The sequence below is a fragment of the Notolepis coatsorum genome (assembly GCF_963971535.1).
Source record: "Notolepis coatsorum genome assembly, chromosome: 6".
NCBI classification, from domain to species: Eukaryota; Metazoa; Chordata; class Actinopteri; order Aulopiformes; family Paralepididae; genus Notolepis; species Notolepis coatsorum.
In genome coordinates, this window is record NC_140170.1 from 140848508 (window position 1) to 140867149 (window position 18642).

The window sequence follows — 18642 nt, forward strand, 5'->3', positions numbered from 1 at the left end:
CAAAGTCTATTTTGGGCTCAGGACATTTGATTGTGCTTGTTAATGAGCCTCTTAATCTTGGCATGTATGCAGCTCCAGCCTCCACCAGCGGAGAAGCCCCGGTCTCTGACGGCCAGCTCCGAGCACCACATGCAGAGGAGGGAGGCATACAGGGACCTGCTGGCCAACCAGGCCAACCTGGTGAGATATCACATGGAGGGTTCTTAAAGCTGAGAATCCTAAAATAGAATTCACACATGTTTCTATGATATAATATAATATAACTGATTTGTGAGTTACATCAGTGAGTTTAGTGTTATCCTGGGCGAGGAGGATCCAGGCTCATTGAAACATACAACAAGTGCTATCGTCATGTCAGGACCCACCAGAAGCCCATAACTTATTTCACTCCCATATCAGTTTACGAAACACTGGACTTGAGTGTGGCCTCTAGCTTTTTTGTGGGATCTTGTTTTTATTTTATTTTTATTTTACATAGCTCATTAGCTTGAGCTTTTAGTCACACACCTAGTACAACCAGAAATCTTCTACCACTGGCCAGGGAGCAGCCCCACTGGTTGTAGTTGGAAGTTTAAGTGTGTTGCTCAAGGACTCTTAAGTGGTATTTAAGGAGGGAGAGGAGAGCGTTACCATGTAACTCCTGCTGGTCCAGCGCTCCTCAGGGCGCTTTAGGGCTAATGCTGCCCCTAAACTGTATGCAAGCCAACAGTGTCATTTTGTAGATGCAATTTATTAGTTTGGTATCATTCTATAGACACACACACACACACACACACTCATACTCATGCATGCATCCACACACACACACATACATACATACACATACACAGGCCTGCCTTTCTTTCATGCACAGACGTCTTTTTATAAAGCCAGCATCGTCTGCTCATCATAATTTTTGTTTTCTAAATTCAGTCTTTTAAGATCACCAAGTAAATGGTAAATGGTGCATTTATATAGCACTTTTATCCACCACCATGCAAGGTGCCAACCTGCTCACCGGGAGCAATTAGGGGTTAAGTGTCTTGCTCAAGGACACTTCGACACGTTGCCCAGGAGGAGCAGGAATCTAACCGAGAACCTCCCGATTACCAGACGACTGCTCTACCTCCTGAGCCACTGCAGTGCATTGTTTTTTCCTGTGATAACATAATAAACCAAATGAGGCAGCTGCGGCTTCCCTACTTCGACAAAACATAAATGATGATATTATTTTCTCAACAGAAGGAAATGTTCATCCTCTGGCCAACATCACAAACTGTTTACAGTAATTGTTTTTGAGACAAAGTTAATTAGGCCTGTGATTTAACGGGTTGTTATGTAAGATGACTTACATCATGAGGACTATAAATATAAATATAACCCAGGCTAACCCAGGCTAATTTACTACAGTAATTTGTGCTATATTATTTAAGCATTTTCACATTAACCCTTTCACTACCACACTGCAGAAAGTGAACCTTTTACTACCACACTACAGACGGTTAACCATCTGTAGTGTGGTAGTTAAAGATTAACCTTCTGTAGTGTGGTAGTGAAATATTAAACTTCTGTAGTGTGGTAGAGAAAGATTAACCATCTGTAGTGTGGTAGTGAAAAATTAACCTTCTGTAGTGTGGTAGTGAAAGATTAACCTTCTGTAGTGTGGTAGTGAAAGATTAACCATCTGTAGTGTGGTAGTGAAAGATTAACGTCAGGTTATGTATATAACCTAGTTATATGAGTACTGGCTAAGCGTCCCGCTCTTAAGCCATACCGAGATATACCTCATCTCATGTACCTATTGTACTCCATCAACGAAAAAAACGAATACACCCACCACCTGCCAGGCCCCGCCCCTATAGTGGCGTACTATAAAGTACTAGGCGTGGTCACCACTCACTCTTCCTCGGAAAAAACGTTTCCAGGAAAAGATTCCCCAAGGGAACTCAGGGCACGCTAAGAGCGGGACGCTTAGCCAGTACTCATATAACTAGGTTATATACATAACCTGTTGTTATATAGCGTACTTGCATCGCGTCCCGCTCTTAAGCCATACCGAGATATGGGGTAGAGCGGACGCGAGGCCCGACAGATGCACCCCCTGAGGACCCGTAAGCCCACATCAAGGGGAAAGGGGAGTCCCGTCACCCCATCCTTCCTAACGAAGAGGGGGCGCAGTCAACTCCACCCGAGTGCGAACAAGAGGGAACTAGAACCCCTTGAACACACAGCACAGGCGGAACCACGTGTGACCCAACACACTGTGGCCCATACCCACACACCCCTGCTACCCCACCAAAGGACGGGAAGCAGGAGAGGCCACAGACCCCAGAACCGCCTGGGAGACAGAAACCCCGGTCATGTCCATGAGGTAAAACCTTACGAAGGGACCCGGGGAGGACCATGAAGCTGCAGCACAGATGTCCTCCACCGAGGCCCCACCCAGCAGAGCGGCAGAGGCCGCCACCCCACGAGTGGAGTGCGCCCTGACGCCCCCAGGGGGATCCAGCCCGGCCAACGTGTAGCAGAGGGCAATGCCCTCACACAACCAATGGGACAGACGCTGTTTCGATAGTGCCTTACCGGCACGAGAACCACCGTGACAGACAAAAAGCTGATCGGTAGCCCTGAGGCCCTGAGTACGGCTGAGGTAAATCCCCAAAGCACGGACCGGACATGACAGGTGAAGGCCCGCCTCCAACTCACTAGCGTGAGGAGGCGGATGAAACGCCTGAACCACAATATCCCTGGAGCGGAAGGAACTCCGGATATTTTTAGGCACGAAGGCAGGATTAGGCCGCAGAGTGGCACCGCAATCGGAACGAAAAGACAGGCACTCTGGTCGTACCGAAAGAGCACAGAGCTCACCCACGCGTTTAGCGGAGGTGACGGCCAGCAAGAACACGGTCTTGAACGACAGCTGTCCCAACGGCTCTTGCTCAAGAGGCTCAAACGGGGCCAAGGACAACCGACCGAGGACCAATTGAAGATCCCAACTCGGAGCCAAAGAGCGTTGTACCGGCTTAACGCGTCGAGCGCTAAGCAGGAAACGCTTCACAAGAGGGTGGCTGAACAAAACATCACCCTCAAATCCCTCATGATAGAAGGATATAGCTGCTGCATATACCCTCACCGTCGAAGCCGACAGTCTATCAAGGAGAGACTGGAGGTAACCAAGGACAGCATCCAGGGGGCAGGAGACTGGGTCCCGGCCCCCCGCCTTACACCACTCTTGGAACATACGCCATCTGCCCGCGTAAAGCGCGACAGTGGAGGGAGCATGCGCATTCCGGATGGTATCAACCACAGAAGGGTCCATCCTCTCCAGACTTACCCTCTCACCAGCCACACCATCAGACGTTGGCCAAACACCGGGTACTGAAACAGCGACCCGTGTGCTTGAGAGAGGGCCGTCGCCGACCAAGGAATAACCCATGGCGGAGCGACCAGTAGCTGGATCAAGACCGGGAACCACACTGCCGTGCCCCGGTCCGGCGCGACCAGGATCACCGTCCTGCGCTCCCTCCGTATCCACTCCAACAGCTGACTCAACAGCTGTAGAGGAGGAAAGGCGTACAGAAGGCCGGGCGGCCATGGAAAGATCGAGAAGGCATCCACCCCCAAGGGGGGATGATCTGCCCGACTGACCGAGAACCACAAGGGGCACTTGTGAGAGCGTCGGCTCGCAAGCAGATCCACTGAAGCCTCCCCGAAGCGATCCCAGATCTGCCTGACTATATCGTGGCGCAGTTCCCACTCGTCGTGACGAGGACCGCCCCGAGACATCACATCTGCACCCACATTCTCCACACCAGGGATGTGGAGCGCCCTCAGACTGCGCAGCCTGCGAGATGCCCATAGCCAGAGTTCGACCGCCGCCCGGTGCAGGCGGATGGATCGAGTCCCACCCTGCCTGTTGATATACGCCGCTGCCGTCATACTGTCCGTTCTGACCAGAATGTGCTCGCCTACCACCAGGTGGTCGAACCGTTTGAGGACCAGGAGGACCGCCTTTAATTCCAACACATTGATGTGCAGGGTAGATGGGCCAGCATAGACCTTCGTCCAGCTGTCCCCCACTGCGTTGGTCCGACACGTCCCTCCCCAACCCGTGAGAGAAGCGTCGGTGAAGACCGTGACGTGTGAGCGCCTGCTGCCCATGGGGACCCCAATGGCGAGGATACCCAGCCTCCTCCAATGGGCGAGATCTCCCCATATCGACAAAGGAACCGTCAACCGTTTCCATTTGTCCCTCACCGGATCTATTCCCATACTGAAGAACCACCTCTGTATCCTCCTCATGAAGAGGAGGCCAAGAGGAACCACCATGTGAGCAGATGCCATCATACCGAGCAGGCGCATCACTTGCAGCGCCGTGACCGTCCCTCCCAGACGGAAACCCCGAGCGCGTGTAGGATAGACACCCTCCGTTGCTCCGAGAAGGTTACAATCATGGGCCTTGACCTCAACGTCAAGCCCAAGTACTCCACCTGTTGACTGGGAAGAGGCGTACTCTTCTTCCAGTTCACAGCAAAACCCAGCCTGGTGAGGAATTCCACCACCAGCCTGGTATGAGACCTGGCAACCTCCTCCGACCGGCTGAGGAGTAGAATGTAGTCGAGATAGAATAGAACCTGTATTCCCCGACGACGTAGAGGCTCCAGCGCAGTCACTACGCACTTGGTGAATGTGCAGGGAGCCAGAGAATAGCCGAACGGCAACCTCTGGTACTCGTACGCTACGCCCTGAAACAGGAACCGTAGGAACTTCCTGTGAGGAGGGAAAATCGGGATGTGAAAATACGCATCCTTCAGGTCTATGGAGGTGAACCAGTCTCCCCTTCTGACAGCAAGCAGCAGGAGTTTGACGGTCAACATTCTGAATGGTCTCGCTACAATCAGACGATTGAACGCGGACAGATCCAGTATAGGTCTGACCCCTCCCGTTTTTTTTGGGCACCAGAAAATAACGGGAATAGACGCCTGACATCGCGTCCTCTCTCTGGACCACGACTATAGCCTGCTTCGCCAACAGAGATCGAATCTCGTCGGCCAGGGCTGTCACTGCAACTGACCCTGACAATAGGGTCTGCACCAAACCTGAAAACGGAGGGTGGGGTTGTGCGAACTGCAAAACAAGCCCCTCCCTCAACGTTCTCTCTATCCACCCCTCCAAACGGCATTCTTGTCGCCATATGTGAAAATAATCCCACAGCGCACCCACCGTCAACTGATGCTGGGCCGCAAGGAACAGTAGATAGGTGGCCCGGTCCCTCCCGCTGTGCGACGCACTCAAGGGGGGACCCCGACAGAAAGGGCCGGTTTGATACGGGAGAAGCTGCCATCAAACTGGTTGACACACACCCCCCCCCCTGAACACCCCTCTAGCGCATGCTGAGGAGTTGTTCTACAGCTAGACATGCAAGGCGTGAGGACCCCATGGGCTCCTACACGCCGTAGCCCTGCAGTGATATTGCTATCACCCAAATCACGCTCGCCTCTTCTTTGCAGACCACTGCCGCTCTCACGGGGGTGGGAGGCATCAGCGTGATACCCCGCCTGGCGAAGGCGAGGCTGGGGTAACCCTTGCTGAGCATTCAACCGAAGAGGCCTCGAGTCCCTCTGCTGACCACTGTAAATAGTGGCAGCCGTAACACCAGGCTCACCCATCACACAACGTGTGGTGCAGGAGCCACGTGACAGCACAACATTCTCACGGACAGACCCAGGCTCAGCCATCAACTGGGTGTCAGCCCCTGTCCCCATGAGAAGCGAAAAGTGGGGCCGCATGCGCTTCAAAGAAGGTTTGTGGCCCGCAGCCAAAGGAAAACGATCAGAGCCCCGCTTCCGTGGGTAACGGAGAGAGGATTGAACGGGGAGCGGGCTGCTCGCGGCAGAATGACGACGGCTTGTTTGTTCCAAGCCGAATACACCCAAAATGGCCGATCCCTCGGCCGCCAAGGCTGTCGGCCTTGTGGATCCCTGTTGACTCTCCGCCCAGGGTACCACTGGCGGGGGAAACATGGCCGCCTGTCGAGTGCTCCAACCTCTGGCTGCATAGCGTGAGGCGGTGTGGGACCCAGATCAACAACCGCCTGCGCCTCCACAGAACGACCAAAAAGTCCTTCTGTGGAAAAAGGAGTCGTGAGGAGAGAAAATCTATCTTCTTCCCCAAGAGGAGAGTGCTCCAACCAGATATGCCTATTAACAAATGTTGATAGCATCCTAATCCTCCCCGCAGCTATAGCTTGCGACTGAGTCAAGATCTCTATAACACCACAAACATGCAACATGTTTACAGTGTCGGCTGGTCCCGTAGCCCCACTACCCGACACCAATGTGGACAGGAAAATAGTCAGCTGAGCCATAACACTGGCTGCCACTAAATACCATCCTGCAGCAGTATAACACTCATCCGTCCATACTGCCACCCTCCGAGCCGATTCGCTCTCAAGCATCGGCCGGGTGGGACATCGTTCATCCCCGCCGGGGCACAGGATCAAAGCTACCTGGCTACTTAGCCACGGTACACCCGGCCTGCACCCTGTTGTCAACCCTTTTACCCGTAAAAAGGGTAAATAGGACTCAGCAAAAACCCCCACATTAGCTACTGACTGACCTTCATTAATGAACCGGGCAAGAGGAGGGAAAAGCAGCAACGTCCCACGGCGGGGAATATTAGAACAACGACCCATTTCAGCATTAGCATTAGCAGTAGCATTAGTGTTAGCAGCATGCTCCAGGATCGCCCGGAAACCATCCACTTCAGGGGAGCGTTCACCAAGCCATCCCGCCCCTGGCGCCGACACACACTTCACAGCATTACTAACACCAACATCAATGCCTGATGACACAGGGCCTACCTGTGTACAAGCCGGCTCGATAGCCAAACCTTGCACGCTGCTCGTCGATCTGCTGCCACAAGACGAGGAAACATCAGAACAGGCCCAACATGTCGCTGAAACATGCCCCGAAGATTCCAGGGGTAAGCAAACCTCCGGTAAGCATTCAACATTACGCAATTTCTCTAATCTTTTCATAGCACTAGTTACATAGGGTGACTTGCAGCCGCTATGATGGAAACGAAATTAGAGCAAGAGTGAGTGGTGACCACGCCTAGTACTTTATAGTACGCCACTATAGGGGCGGGGCCTGGCAGGTGGTGGGTGTATTTGTTTTTTTCGTTGATGGAGTACAATAGGTACATGAGATGAGGTATATCTCGGTATGGCTTAAGAGCGGGACGCGATGCAAGTACGCTATATAACCTTCTGTAGTGTGGTAGTGAAAGATTAACCCTTTGTAGTGTGGTAGTGAAAGGGTTAACCTTATGTAGTGTGGTAGTGAAAGGGTTAACCCTTTGTAGTGTGGTATTGAAAGGGTTAACGTAAGGTTATGAATATAACCAAGTTCTATGAATACTGGTGACGCTCAGCGTCATCTGCACTAACCTCACTTTGTGCATATGCACTGAATAAAAATCCACAATGTACCTTTACATACCAACATTCGTCTGGCCACACCCCTATCCGCTACCTTCATAAGCAGGTGTGTGGTCACCTACTCACCAGTATTCATAGAACTTGGTTATATTCATAACCTTACGTTCTATATCATACTGGCTGCCGCTCAGCGTCATCTGCACTACAGGAGCTGAGCGGGAGCCTGAAGCTCGACAAATGTACCCCACTGAGGCCCCCCACAACCATCAGAACCGGGGAGGACCGAGCCCCCCCGACCCTCCCTAATGGAGGATACCCCCCCTATTGGAGGATGGGAGGGAGACGGATCCGACCGTGCGAAGAGAAACTCGAGCAACTCAATGCACAGGGTGAGCAGACCGTGGCTTGACCCCACGACTACCCACACGCACAACCCGCATGCCACCAGGGAACGAACGGAAGGAACAAACCTCGTTACCGCCCCCAAAAACACGTGGTCGAGAGCAACTCAACCCCGTGGCAAGGCCGTAGCAGCGGAGCGCGAAGGAAGACCCAGACCCACTGAAGGGACTGGATCCCCCGGAAAAAGGGGGCCCGGAGAGGTCAATGACGCCACAGCATCAAGACCTCACCAGGCGGTCACTTAGTGACACCGCCCCCCACATCGCCAGCGTATTCGGACAGGGCCCCTCCAAGAGCGGGCCCTTCCCCCCACTAGTACGCCGCCTGGCACACTGACCCTGGCAAACTCAGGCAGTCAGCATGGCCGTAACTCGAAGCACTCAAAAGGCTACACTACAGCGGAAGCAAGCAGCGCACCGGGGAGACGACCCCAGAGGGGGTCGATCCCTCAAACCAGGCCGCAGGCGTTTGACCCGAGCCTGGAGCACTGCGGACGAGACAGGCGCCAAAGGGGTCAACTGAAAACAGCACCCCGGCGGAAGGGGCGTATGCTGGCATTGTTGCGCACCATGACAAAGCCTCCACCAAAAAAACCCGACCCAGAGGGGCCGAGGCAGAGAAGGCTGAGACGATTTGGCAGACGTCATGAACGTGCAGGGGCACACTCAACCGGGTAACCCGGGAGTTGACTCTGCTCCAACACACCATGGAATCAACCACCCTCTTGGTACCACATGCAGTGGTTGATCCTATAACCCCTCAAGAAAAAACTCAAACACACCTGCGGGTATACGTTTCAGTTTTCAAAAAGGGGTTATTCCAGGCCTACAGGTCAACGAAACACAACTTCGGACCGGGCCCGGCGGCTCGGGAAGCACACAGGGCTGCCAGAGGAGGTCCATAAGACCACCCCAACAGCCCCCTCTTCGCCATGCGTGAGAGAGGAGCGAAAATAATGGAGAACCAGCCCCTTCATGATAGCGCAGGGTACAACATGTACCCAACAAAGGGTCTCCATAACGCCCAACCCTGTGACACCCGGGCCGACCCGGCATTTTTCCCCCCGAAAAAAGCACAAGTCCCTCAGGGTACCAGAACAGCAGATCTGCGTCCCCGGCGGACAACGGGTTAACTGACCTGGACCAGCGTGACCAGAACCAGTCCCGTGCCCTAACCACGCCGACATCCCCACTCCAAGAGAGGGGGTAGGTACGCGTGTCGATCTAAAACATGAAAAGAGGGCGCCACCCAGGCGGTCCCATTCGTACCGCGCTCAGTGGCCCACCCCAAGGGTATGTTTTGATCTATTCCGTTAACATCCCCCAGATATGAACGAGAATTCGTCGAGACCTAGTAACAGGCGCTCGGAAGAGAAAACCTCCATCCCAGTTGCCCTATAAAAACGCCGTTTTAATAACGAGCAACCAAGGCGTACCAGCCTCATGCGTGATCAGAAACACCCAGAGCCAGCACTATGTACGCGTCGAGACCCAAACACATCAATGGATAGTCTAACAAGACACCAGACATTGTTCCTCCAAGTCGCCTGGGAGAACGACAAGGAGCTGTCGTGCTTCATGTTATTTCCTCTTTTTATTAAAAAAGAAAGAAACACAGACTGACATGAATCCCACGTGACGCGGCTGAGGGTAAAAATTGTTTTAATTTTTACATCCAGCCACCCTCGCCACAGGGAGGAGACGGGAATCCCCAGAGAGACTTCCCACGTGAGCTGTATAGATTGAAAAGAAATATTGCAACATTGAGCTATGTAACACTTGGGTTAGGGCTCTCCGAGGAGGAGGCACTGAACCAATACACACTCAATAATCAAATTGAATCGAATACACACACAATAGAGCAGAACTCCTTTTTGAAGTTCTACTCCCCTTGACAATCTGAGGAGGAGGCTCTGAAACTCTGAGGAGGCTCCCTCACTGGGAAGGAGAGTCCGAACTCACAGAAGGCACTTCTCCCTGAGGAGGAGCTTCGTGAGGAGGATTGATTGATTGATTGATTGATTGAACACTTTATTAACAGATTGCAGAATGGGTACAATACAGTACAGCTCAATACACACAATTGTTAAGGGGATGCAGACCAGAGAAAGACTTTCGTCTTGTTTACATCAGGGTCCCCCATTTTCAATTCATCAGGACATATATGACATACATGACATACAGATAGTCAGTACTGCTACATCTATACATTTATGACATACCAGATTTGCAAATACAGTACTGTTTGTGATACAGAAGGAGTCAGGAAAAGGGAGTATATACATTTGACGTAGAAACTGTACATTGGAGGAGGTTGGGTGGGGGGGGTTGGGTACACTGGGATATTGACAACCATACTGGGTAATCTACATTGGAGGTGGTTGGGGGGGGGGGGGGGGCACACTGTATATACAAGCAAAACTGTACATTGAGGGGGGGGGGGGAGACACTGTACAAACAAACAAAATTGTACATTGGACTATTGACAAAACCATACTAGGTAAATGACTGTACATTGGAGGGGGTTGGGTTAGGATATTTACAGGGGCCAGTGTTGAATTGCAGTCTCCCGTAGGTGTCCCTTGAGAGAGGTTTTGAAAGTGGGTAGTGATCCACATTCCTTTACAGCTTTGGGTAGGGCGTTCCACATTGATGTGGCATAATTGCGAAACGTGTTTAGTCCCTTATTTGAGCCGAATCTGGGTTTAACATGATTTGTGGAGCTCCCTCTGGTGTTGTGATCATGGTATTCACTGACCTTTGGGAAGTATTTTGACATGTACATGGGTACCTTGGTCGTGTAGTGTATCTTGTAGACCAGGCCCATTGCAAGTTGCTGTACTCTGTCGTCTACTCTAAGCCATCCTAGGTTGTCAAAGTGGGCAGGGGTGAGGTGGGTTCTAGGAGTAAGGTCAAGCAGTAGTCTGACCAGTTTGTTTTGAGATGTTTGTAATTTTGTTTTTAGCGCCTTTGAGGTGCTTTGGTACCATGAGGTGCAAGCATAGTCGTAGTACCCCTGAATGAGTGCTCCTGCCAGAGTCTTCAGGGTATTCTTGTTTACCAGAGAGGAGATCCGGTACAAGAATCGAGTTCGTTGGTTGACTTTTTTTATTACATTGGATGCCATTTTGTCACAGGAGAGATTAGCCTCTAGGATGGAACCCAGGTAGGTAATTTCATCTTTCCTTGTGACAATATTGTCACCCACTGTAACTGAGAAGCCGTCGGTCTTGCTGAGTTTGTTATTTGAACCGAAGAGAATGGACTCTGTTTTGCCCATGTGTAATGATAGTTTGTTATCAGCGAGCCATATGCAGATTCTGCCTAGTTCCGAGCTGAGGGTTTTTTCAACCTGTAACTTGTTCTTGTCAGAGACCAGCAGGGCTGAGTCGTCCGCAAACAGGAACAAGTTGCAGTCACAAGCTGACGACATGTCATTTGCATAAATTAGGAACAGTAGCGGTCCTAGTATGCTTCCTTGTGGAACACCACAGCTCACTGTGAGGGGGGGGGATAGGGTACCGTTTACCTCCACCATCTGTTCCCTCCCCTCAAGGTAGGATTGCATCCAGCTCACTGATAGACTATCAAAACCAATTGCTTTTAGCTTGTCAATCAGAATGGAGTGATTGACCGTGTCAAAGGCCTTTTGTAGGTCCAGCATGACCATGCCGCAGTATTTGCCTGCGTCCACCTCTTGTTTGATGTGGTCATTCAAATAGAGAAGGCATGTGTCAGTGGAGTGGGATGTTCTGAAGCCAGATTGGAATTCGTAGATTAGATTTTTTTCCGCTAGGTACTTTTCGACCTGTTCGTAGACTATTTTTTCCATGACTTTCGAGATGGAGGTGAGAATAGAAACAGGGCGGTAGTTGCCTGGGTCTAATTTGCTGCCCTTTTTGTGCAGAGGGGTCACCCTCGCAATTTTGAAGTCCTTGGGGACGTGTCCCTGTTTTATGGAGAGGTTTATTATGTGTGTGATGATTGGGGTGATGGCGGCTGCTGAGTCTCTGAGGAATTTGGAAGGAGCTCTGACAACTCCCTGAAACAGATCCATAACATGGAACCTGAACAACTCACGGAAGTCTTAACAATAGAGACACGCTCAGTGACGTACTCTATGGCGGGGGAATTTCCGCGGTGCACACGCCCAATTTTTCAGGGCGTGGGACCAGGAAACTCCCCCCCCTACCCTGTAACGTGCCGAACAGCAACAAGACAGGAACCCTGAAGGACAAGGGGTTTTAACCCCTGACCAATCAGAAAAGGGGAGGAAAGGATTACCAGTTCACCCCTTTACGACCCCTCACCCCTGATACGATGTAATGACAAAGTAGAGCATGACCCAGTCATAGCATGCTACATGAAGCATCTAACAGCTTCACATAGCTCATGTGCTAACCTGCTATCTGAGTTTTACTAAGGAAAAAACACAGAACAGAGAGGGCCCCTTTAAGAGCCCCGGTCCAGACTTACACACGTGCTTCTGTGGGCCAAACCTAACCCAGTTGTAGATCACAACGACACACACAACCCTTCATCACAAAAAAAATGGCAAAAGTACACTCTTACTACAGAGGAACGCCGTTTTTCATAACGAGAGAAGCCACAAGTCCTCGATTATGTATTGGCCACAGACCTTGCTAAGCACACATGATAAGTGACCAAACAACCTTTTCTTTAGGAAAATTTTTTTTCTCAAGCGGACGCACAACCCCAGCAACTTAACACTTTGACTGCCTAAAAACGATTTACAACGTCTTTGCTGGCGATGCTAAAGTTGCCGGGGGACGCTGTACGTCGTCTTTGTATCAATATTTCAAAAATCTGCGATCTGATCCATAATGTCCCTCCGCTGGCCTGAGAACCACCAGCAGGACCCACTGAGCTCTCTGGCGGTTCAGGAGCGCCATCTGGTGGCCAATCGCGCAACCGCTTAACAGGAAGCACAGTGGAGGTTGTGCTAGATGTCGGTATTGCTTCCGGCCACTCGGGATAGGTTCCGGCATTCTAGCTCGTCACTCTACATAGCGATCGATTGCCAATAACTCGATAAACAACATGATTTGGACGTATATACCATTATACAAGCTGGAGATGGACCGGGTAATAATATATCCCATAATGATAAAATTTCTACTCGACGATGATCGCCCAACGGCGCGCGGAGACTGGGGTGAGTTTCAGCGTGTAACGTTACCATCTTCGATACTAACTGCTTTTATCAACATTTGACCCACATTAGATGATTGGTATAACGCTGCCCACGGAATTATAAACGCCCCCTCGCCCATCCGGTCAACATCAGATGACGTGTAGTAACTTCTAGAAGTACGTCTAGTTGGAATTTTTTATATCGCGCTGATTGCCATCAAACTGTATTTCATCATCAATATAATGCATTTGGGGCTATATATCACGTTCTGGAGAAAGTTGCAGAAAGAGATGAAAACATACTTATACATTAGACCATACTTTACTATGAATATGTGAATGAAAAAGTTTAACGTTGCTACACAATGAACAATACATATAGGACTTTGAATGGGCCCTAATAATGGCAATGTAGCAATAGAATTTAAAAAGTTATAGCCCTGCAAAGAAGGGGACTTTCTCCATAGACAAATAGCTGGCAATCTATGGTATATCATTAATTTAACCCAAGGCAACCAAAGTGTTAAGCTGAGGGTTACATCGTATCCCCACAAACACAGTGACACAATATATTGTAAACAACATGTCTGAGAGGAGGGGGGGAAGCCCCAGGGAAACCGGGGGGGTCACCCCTCCTACCTTACCCTTGATACGACCAGGTTGAACAGGTACTCCTGTTAATATGTGAACATGCTGTTCATTGTCATCACAGGCTGAGAAAAAGATTCATTCCTCAATCACATGTGACTAAGCATAGCTTCACAGGTTAACTAACCCTCTTAGTTGTGAGTTCACCCACGTTACAAACGTTACATGAACACACATGTTCTCATCACAACTAACCAGTTCATTTTTACACATGTAAAAAACAACGCCGATTTACTATGGAGAGAGAAGCTATACCAGTGACAAGACAATTCACACACAACACGCGTCGTATCCTCAATGTATTGCAGCAACACCTGTTTTGGAAACATCATTATTACAAAACATTTAGAAGGGAAAGAAAGAAGAAGTGTTTAAAGTCCGGTCAGGACTCCTACCTTCACCCTGAGCGCAGGCCGAGAGGACTGCAACACTGGTCAACGGGACACCGAGTCGAACCCAGCATCTCCTGCGTTGGTGACGAGGGTAAAGTCCGCTACGCCACCCAGCCGCCGTTCTCCATGTTGACGAAGTCCTCGCTGGCATGGCACCCGGGTGTAGGGTCGACTAACATCCTCTGTCAAAGATGACGTCGTAGTCAGAGTGTTTAAGGCATGTTATAGTCACAGTAACGTTCAACAGTGTAGCATTAAGCTAACAGCCGCCCGACTGATAACAACAAGCTAACGTTCACTAGCCTAGTGAACACAACGAGCTAGCGCCGCAGCTAACAGCTGACTGGCTAACAACAGTAGGCCACAAACTAGCACGCCAGCTAAGCAGCTATCACCTGAACTGTACACAACGACATAATAAGCCACACTTCAGACAGGCCGCCGCCTGAGTCCCTCCCCATCCTAAGAGGGAAGAGAAAAAGAAATGTCAAACACAGTTTTCAACTGTGATTTACCAGACATACAGCGGAGCCGGCACAATTCCCATCCGGGCTGCAGCCGACTTGAGCATGGATCTTCCGATAACGAAGATCCATGCCCACTTTTCCTCGTGCCTTAAGGGTGTACTTTCACATTCACGTGAAAGATGGGGCCTGCACGGGACATAGAAGCATCCGCTTGTCCAGAGAATCCTGGGTTCAACCAGGTCTCGGTCGCGGCCCACTAGGTTGACCATCATGGGGAGTCAGACCAAGATCCTCCGTCCGCCGCTTAAGAAGCCGAGCAGAGGACCCCAATCCGGGGCCGGCCTTCGTAAAATTGTCAGTTAACCCCCATAGCGTTAACAGACAACTAGCGCTCGCAAGCAAAACAGTACTCACCCAGCTCGGAAGCAAACCGGCTTCTCACAACAGCCGGTGCCTCCCACAGTCCAGCTGTATAACCGGAGGTCCAATACCTATCCAGCCGCAGCAAGGAGAACTGCAGTTGGGGAGTATATCAGCGGCGTGAGCCCCTAATACGAAAAAGCCGGTGGAGGTCAGAATGAGCATCATCTTCCAGACACTCCAGTGACGAAGACAATATCGCCGTATTTTCTCGAAAATAGTGAGAGAGAAAATAAAGATATAATGTCAACGTATCTCCTTGTCTTCCGTTTTCACCTCAACTTTCTTCAGCTTAACAACCTCGTCAAGTGATGTATACAACAGGCACTTCCTTGTGGTGAAAGTGAAGAAGGAGGCGAGTAGGTGACCACACACCTGCTTATGAAGGTAGCGGATAGGGGTGTGGCCAGACGAATGTTGGTATGTAAAGGTACATTGTGGATTTTTATTCAGTGCATATGCACGAAATGAGGTTAGTGCAGATGACGCTGAGCGGCAGCCAGTATGATATAGAACCTTCTGTAGTGTAGTGAAAGGATTAAGCACTCAAAACTACAAAAATATCTCATAGTGAATGAACCATCACTCCCTAAATTAACATGGCGTTTGTTAATTCTTTTACATGACATAAAATGGAAATCAAATTTTTCCATGTGCATGGTTCTGCCCCGAGCAGATCCTCAAAGAGAGCATACTGGTTTGGCCCACCCCCTCTGGTTTTTGTAAGTATTTTCTTTATGGCCGTACCCTTTGGCATTAAGATAAACCACAATTATTTTACCATGCAACATTACTATGAAACCCACAGTTCTCCAAAAGCATAAAGTAGTTGCATGTATTTGAGATACAAATGTATGTAATGACCATTGGAAGGGTTTCAACCCCCTTTTTAGTGCTCTCTTTCCTGATTCCAGCGGACTGAAAATAAATCTACATTGCACGTCAGAGGAGTGTGGATTTCTGTTTCATATCTTCCTTTCCACCAGAGGCTACAGTCATGGGGGCGTAATCTTCCTTTCCACCAGAGGCCACAGCCAATCAGAATTCTTACAGATAAAGGGTGTTCCACAGGGTTCAGTCCTGGGTCCTCTGTACCATTTATATCAATTGTATTGTCTCCTTATTGAATCATTGTCAGGCTGATTTATATGCGGATGATACTATTATATACTTTATTACTGACACTGCTCAGCTAGCTATGGAGAAGCTGCAGCCTTCTTTTAATGGCCTCCAGAAAACATTTATATATAAACCTCAAATTGGTTTTAAATGTGGGGGGGGGGGGGGGGGGACAAAATGCATGGTCTTCTCAAGATCCAAAAACATAGACTACCATAACCTACATATTTCAACTGTAAATGGTTAAAATATTGAAAGGGTCCAAGAATACTGGGAATCTGGCTTGATGACAAATTCACATTTAAATACCACATCAGTAACCTTACTAGTAAATAGGACAAATGATTGGCTTTCTGTTCAGAAACAAAACATAAATGACTATATAATTTTCTTTGTATACCACTCTGCCCTGAAGTTTTACTACCAGTGATGGCTTCAACACTCACCACTGTATTTTGTATGATACGGTTGGTTGGTCTTCACTAACTGACAGACGTGATTGTATTGAGCTGTACTGTATTGTACCCATTCTGCCATCTGTTAATAAAAATTTCAATCAATCAATCAATCAATAATCATTAGTATCTGTACATTTATATAACTGTGCTCTGTAAATGCTCCAGCGACAGTTCTTGCTGCATGGAATCGCTTGCAACATCACCAAAAATGTTGTTCCCTTGTCTCTCTTGGTCGTTTTAGATTTTTACTCAATGGCCATACATTTACTGTTTATTAGTATTTTATAAACATTGTTTTTACATTTGTGTATGTGTTTGGATTTGTTGATGTCATCATGTAACTTTGGCGTCGTTGAAAATGAGGGTCTCCCTCAATTGACTCCAGAATTTAAATAAAGAATTACAAATAAATGTAAATAAAAACAGCCACTGCTGAGCTCCACATTGATCTAGTGGGACAATTGATTGATCTAGAGCAGGGGTTCCCAACCTTTTTTCCCCCAGGGACCCCCAAACATCTCTGATGAAATTCCTGGACCCCCCTCCTAATAAAATACCATAAAATACTATTTTTTTTGTCATTTTAATACTTTTTTTTGTCATTTTAATAACAAACTGCTTATACACAGGCATATGCATCATAATTAGACCCACTATGCTTCTTTGACTTGTGCCTTCAATCAACAAATATCATCTTGCACCATATGTATTTCAAAATGTTGGCCAATATTCAAATCCTGTATTCATCCTCTCAAATCAGGCCCTAATGGTGAACGGTTTGCATTTATGTTGAATGAAGTAAGAATCCACTGCAGTTTTGATTGATTGATTGAAAACTTTATTAACAGATTGTAGAATGGGTACAATACAGTACAGCTCAATACACACAATTGTTAAGGGGATGCAGACCAGAGAAAGACTTTCGTCTTGTTTACATCAGGGTCCCCCATTTTCAATTCATCAGGACATATATGACATACATGACATACAGATAGTCAGTACTGCTACATCTATACATTTATGACATACCAGATTTGCAAATACAGTACTGTTTGTGATACAGAAGGAGTCAAGAAAAGGGAGTATATACATTTGACGTAGAAACTGTACATTGGAGGAGGTTGTGTGGGGGGGGTTGGGTACATTGGGATATTGACAACCATACTGGGTAATTTACATTGGAGGTGGTTGGGGGGGGGGGGCCGGGGGGCACACTGTATAAACAAGTAATACTGTACATTGAGGGGGGGGGGGGGGGAGACACTGTACAAACAAACAAAATTGTACATTGAACTATTGACAAAACCATACTAGGTAAATGACTGTACATTGGAGGGGGTTGGGTTAGGATATTTACAGGGGCCAGTGTTGAATTGCAGTCTCCCGTAGGTGTCCCTTGAGAGAGGTTTTGAAAGTGGGTAGTGATCCACATTCCTTTACAGCTTTGGGTAGGGCGTTCCACATTGATGTGGCATAATTGCGAAACGTGTTTAGTCCCTTATTTGAGCCGAATCTGGGTTTAACATGATTTGTGGAGCTCCCTCTGGTGTTGTGATCGTGGTATTCACTGACCTTTGGGAAGTATTTTGACATGTACATGGGTACCTTGGTCGTGTAGTGTATCTTGTAGACCAGGCCCATTGCAAGTTGTTGTACTCTGTCGTCTACTCTAAGCCATCCTAGGTTGTCAAAGTGGGCAGGGGTGAGGTGGGTTCTAGGAGTAAGGTCAAGCAGTAGTCTGACCAGTTTGTTTTGAGATGTTTGTAATTTTGTTTTTAGCGCCTTTGAGGTGCTTTGGTACCATGAGGTGCAAGCATAGTCGTAGTACCCCTGAATGAGTGCTCCTGCCAGAGTCTTCAGGGTGTTCTTGTTTACCAGAGAGGAGATCCGGTACAAGAATCGAGTTCGTTGGTTGACTTTTTTTATTACATTGGATGCCATTTTGTCACAGGAGAGATTAGCCTCTAGGATGGAACCCAGGTAGGTAATTTCATCTTTCCTTGTGACAATATTGTCACCCACTGTAACTGAGAAGCCGTCGGTCTTGCTGAGTTTGTTATTTGAACCGAAGAGAATGGACTCTGTTTTGCCCATGTGTAATGATAGTTTGTTATCAGCGAGCCATATGCAGATTCTGCCTAGTTCCGAGCTGAGGGTTTTTTC

General features: G+C 48.7%; 1 protein-coding gene across 1 annotated transcript in view; it reads left to right on the top strand.

Moving 5' to 3' along the window:
* LOC311230920 (integrin alpha-5-like) overlaps nucleotides 1–18642 on the top strand; it is a 165316-nt gene that overhangs the window by 121312 nt on the left and 25362 nt on the right. Inside the window, exon 26 of the mRNA XM_084317367.1 lies at nucleotides 73–180. Coding sequence (XP_084173493.1) covers nucleotides 73–180 — 108 coding nt within the window. The remainder of the gene's footprint in view (nucleotides 1–72; nucleotides 181–18642) is intronic.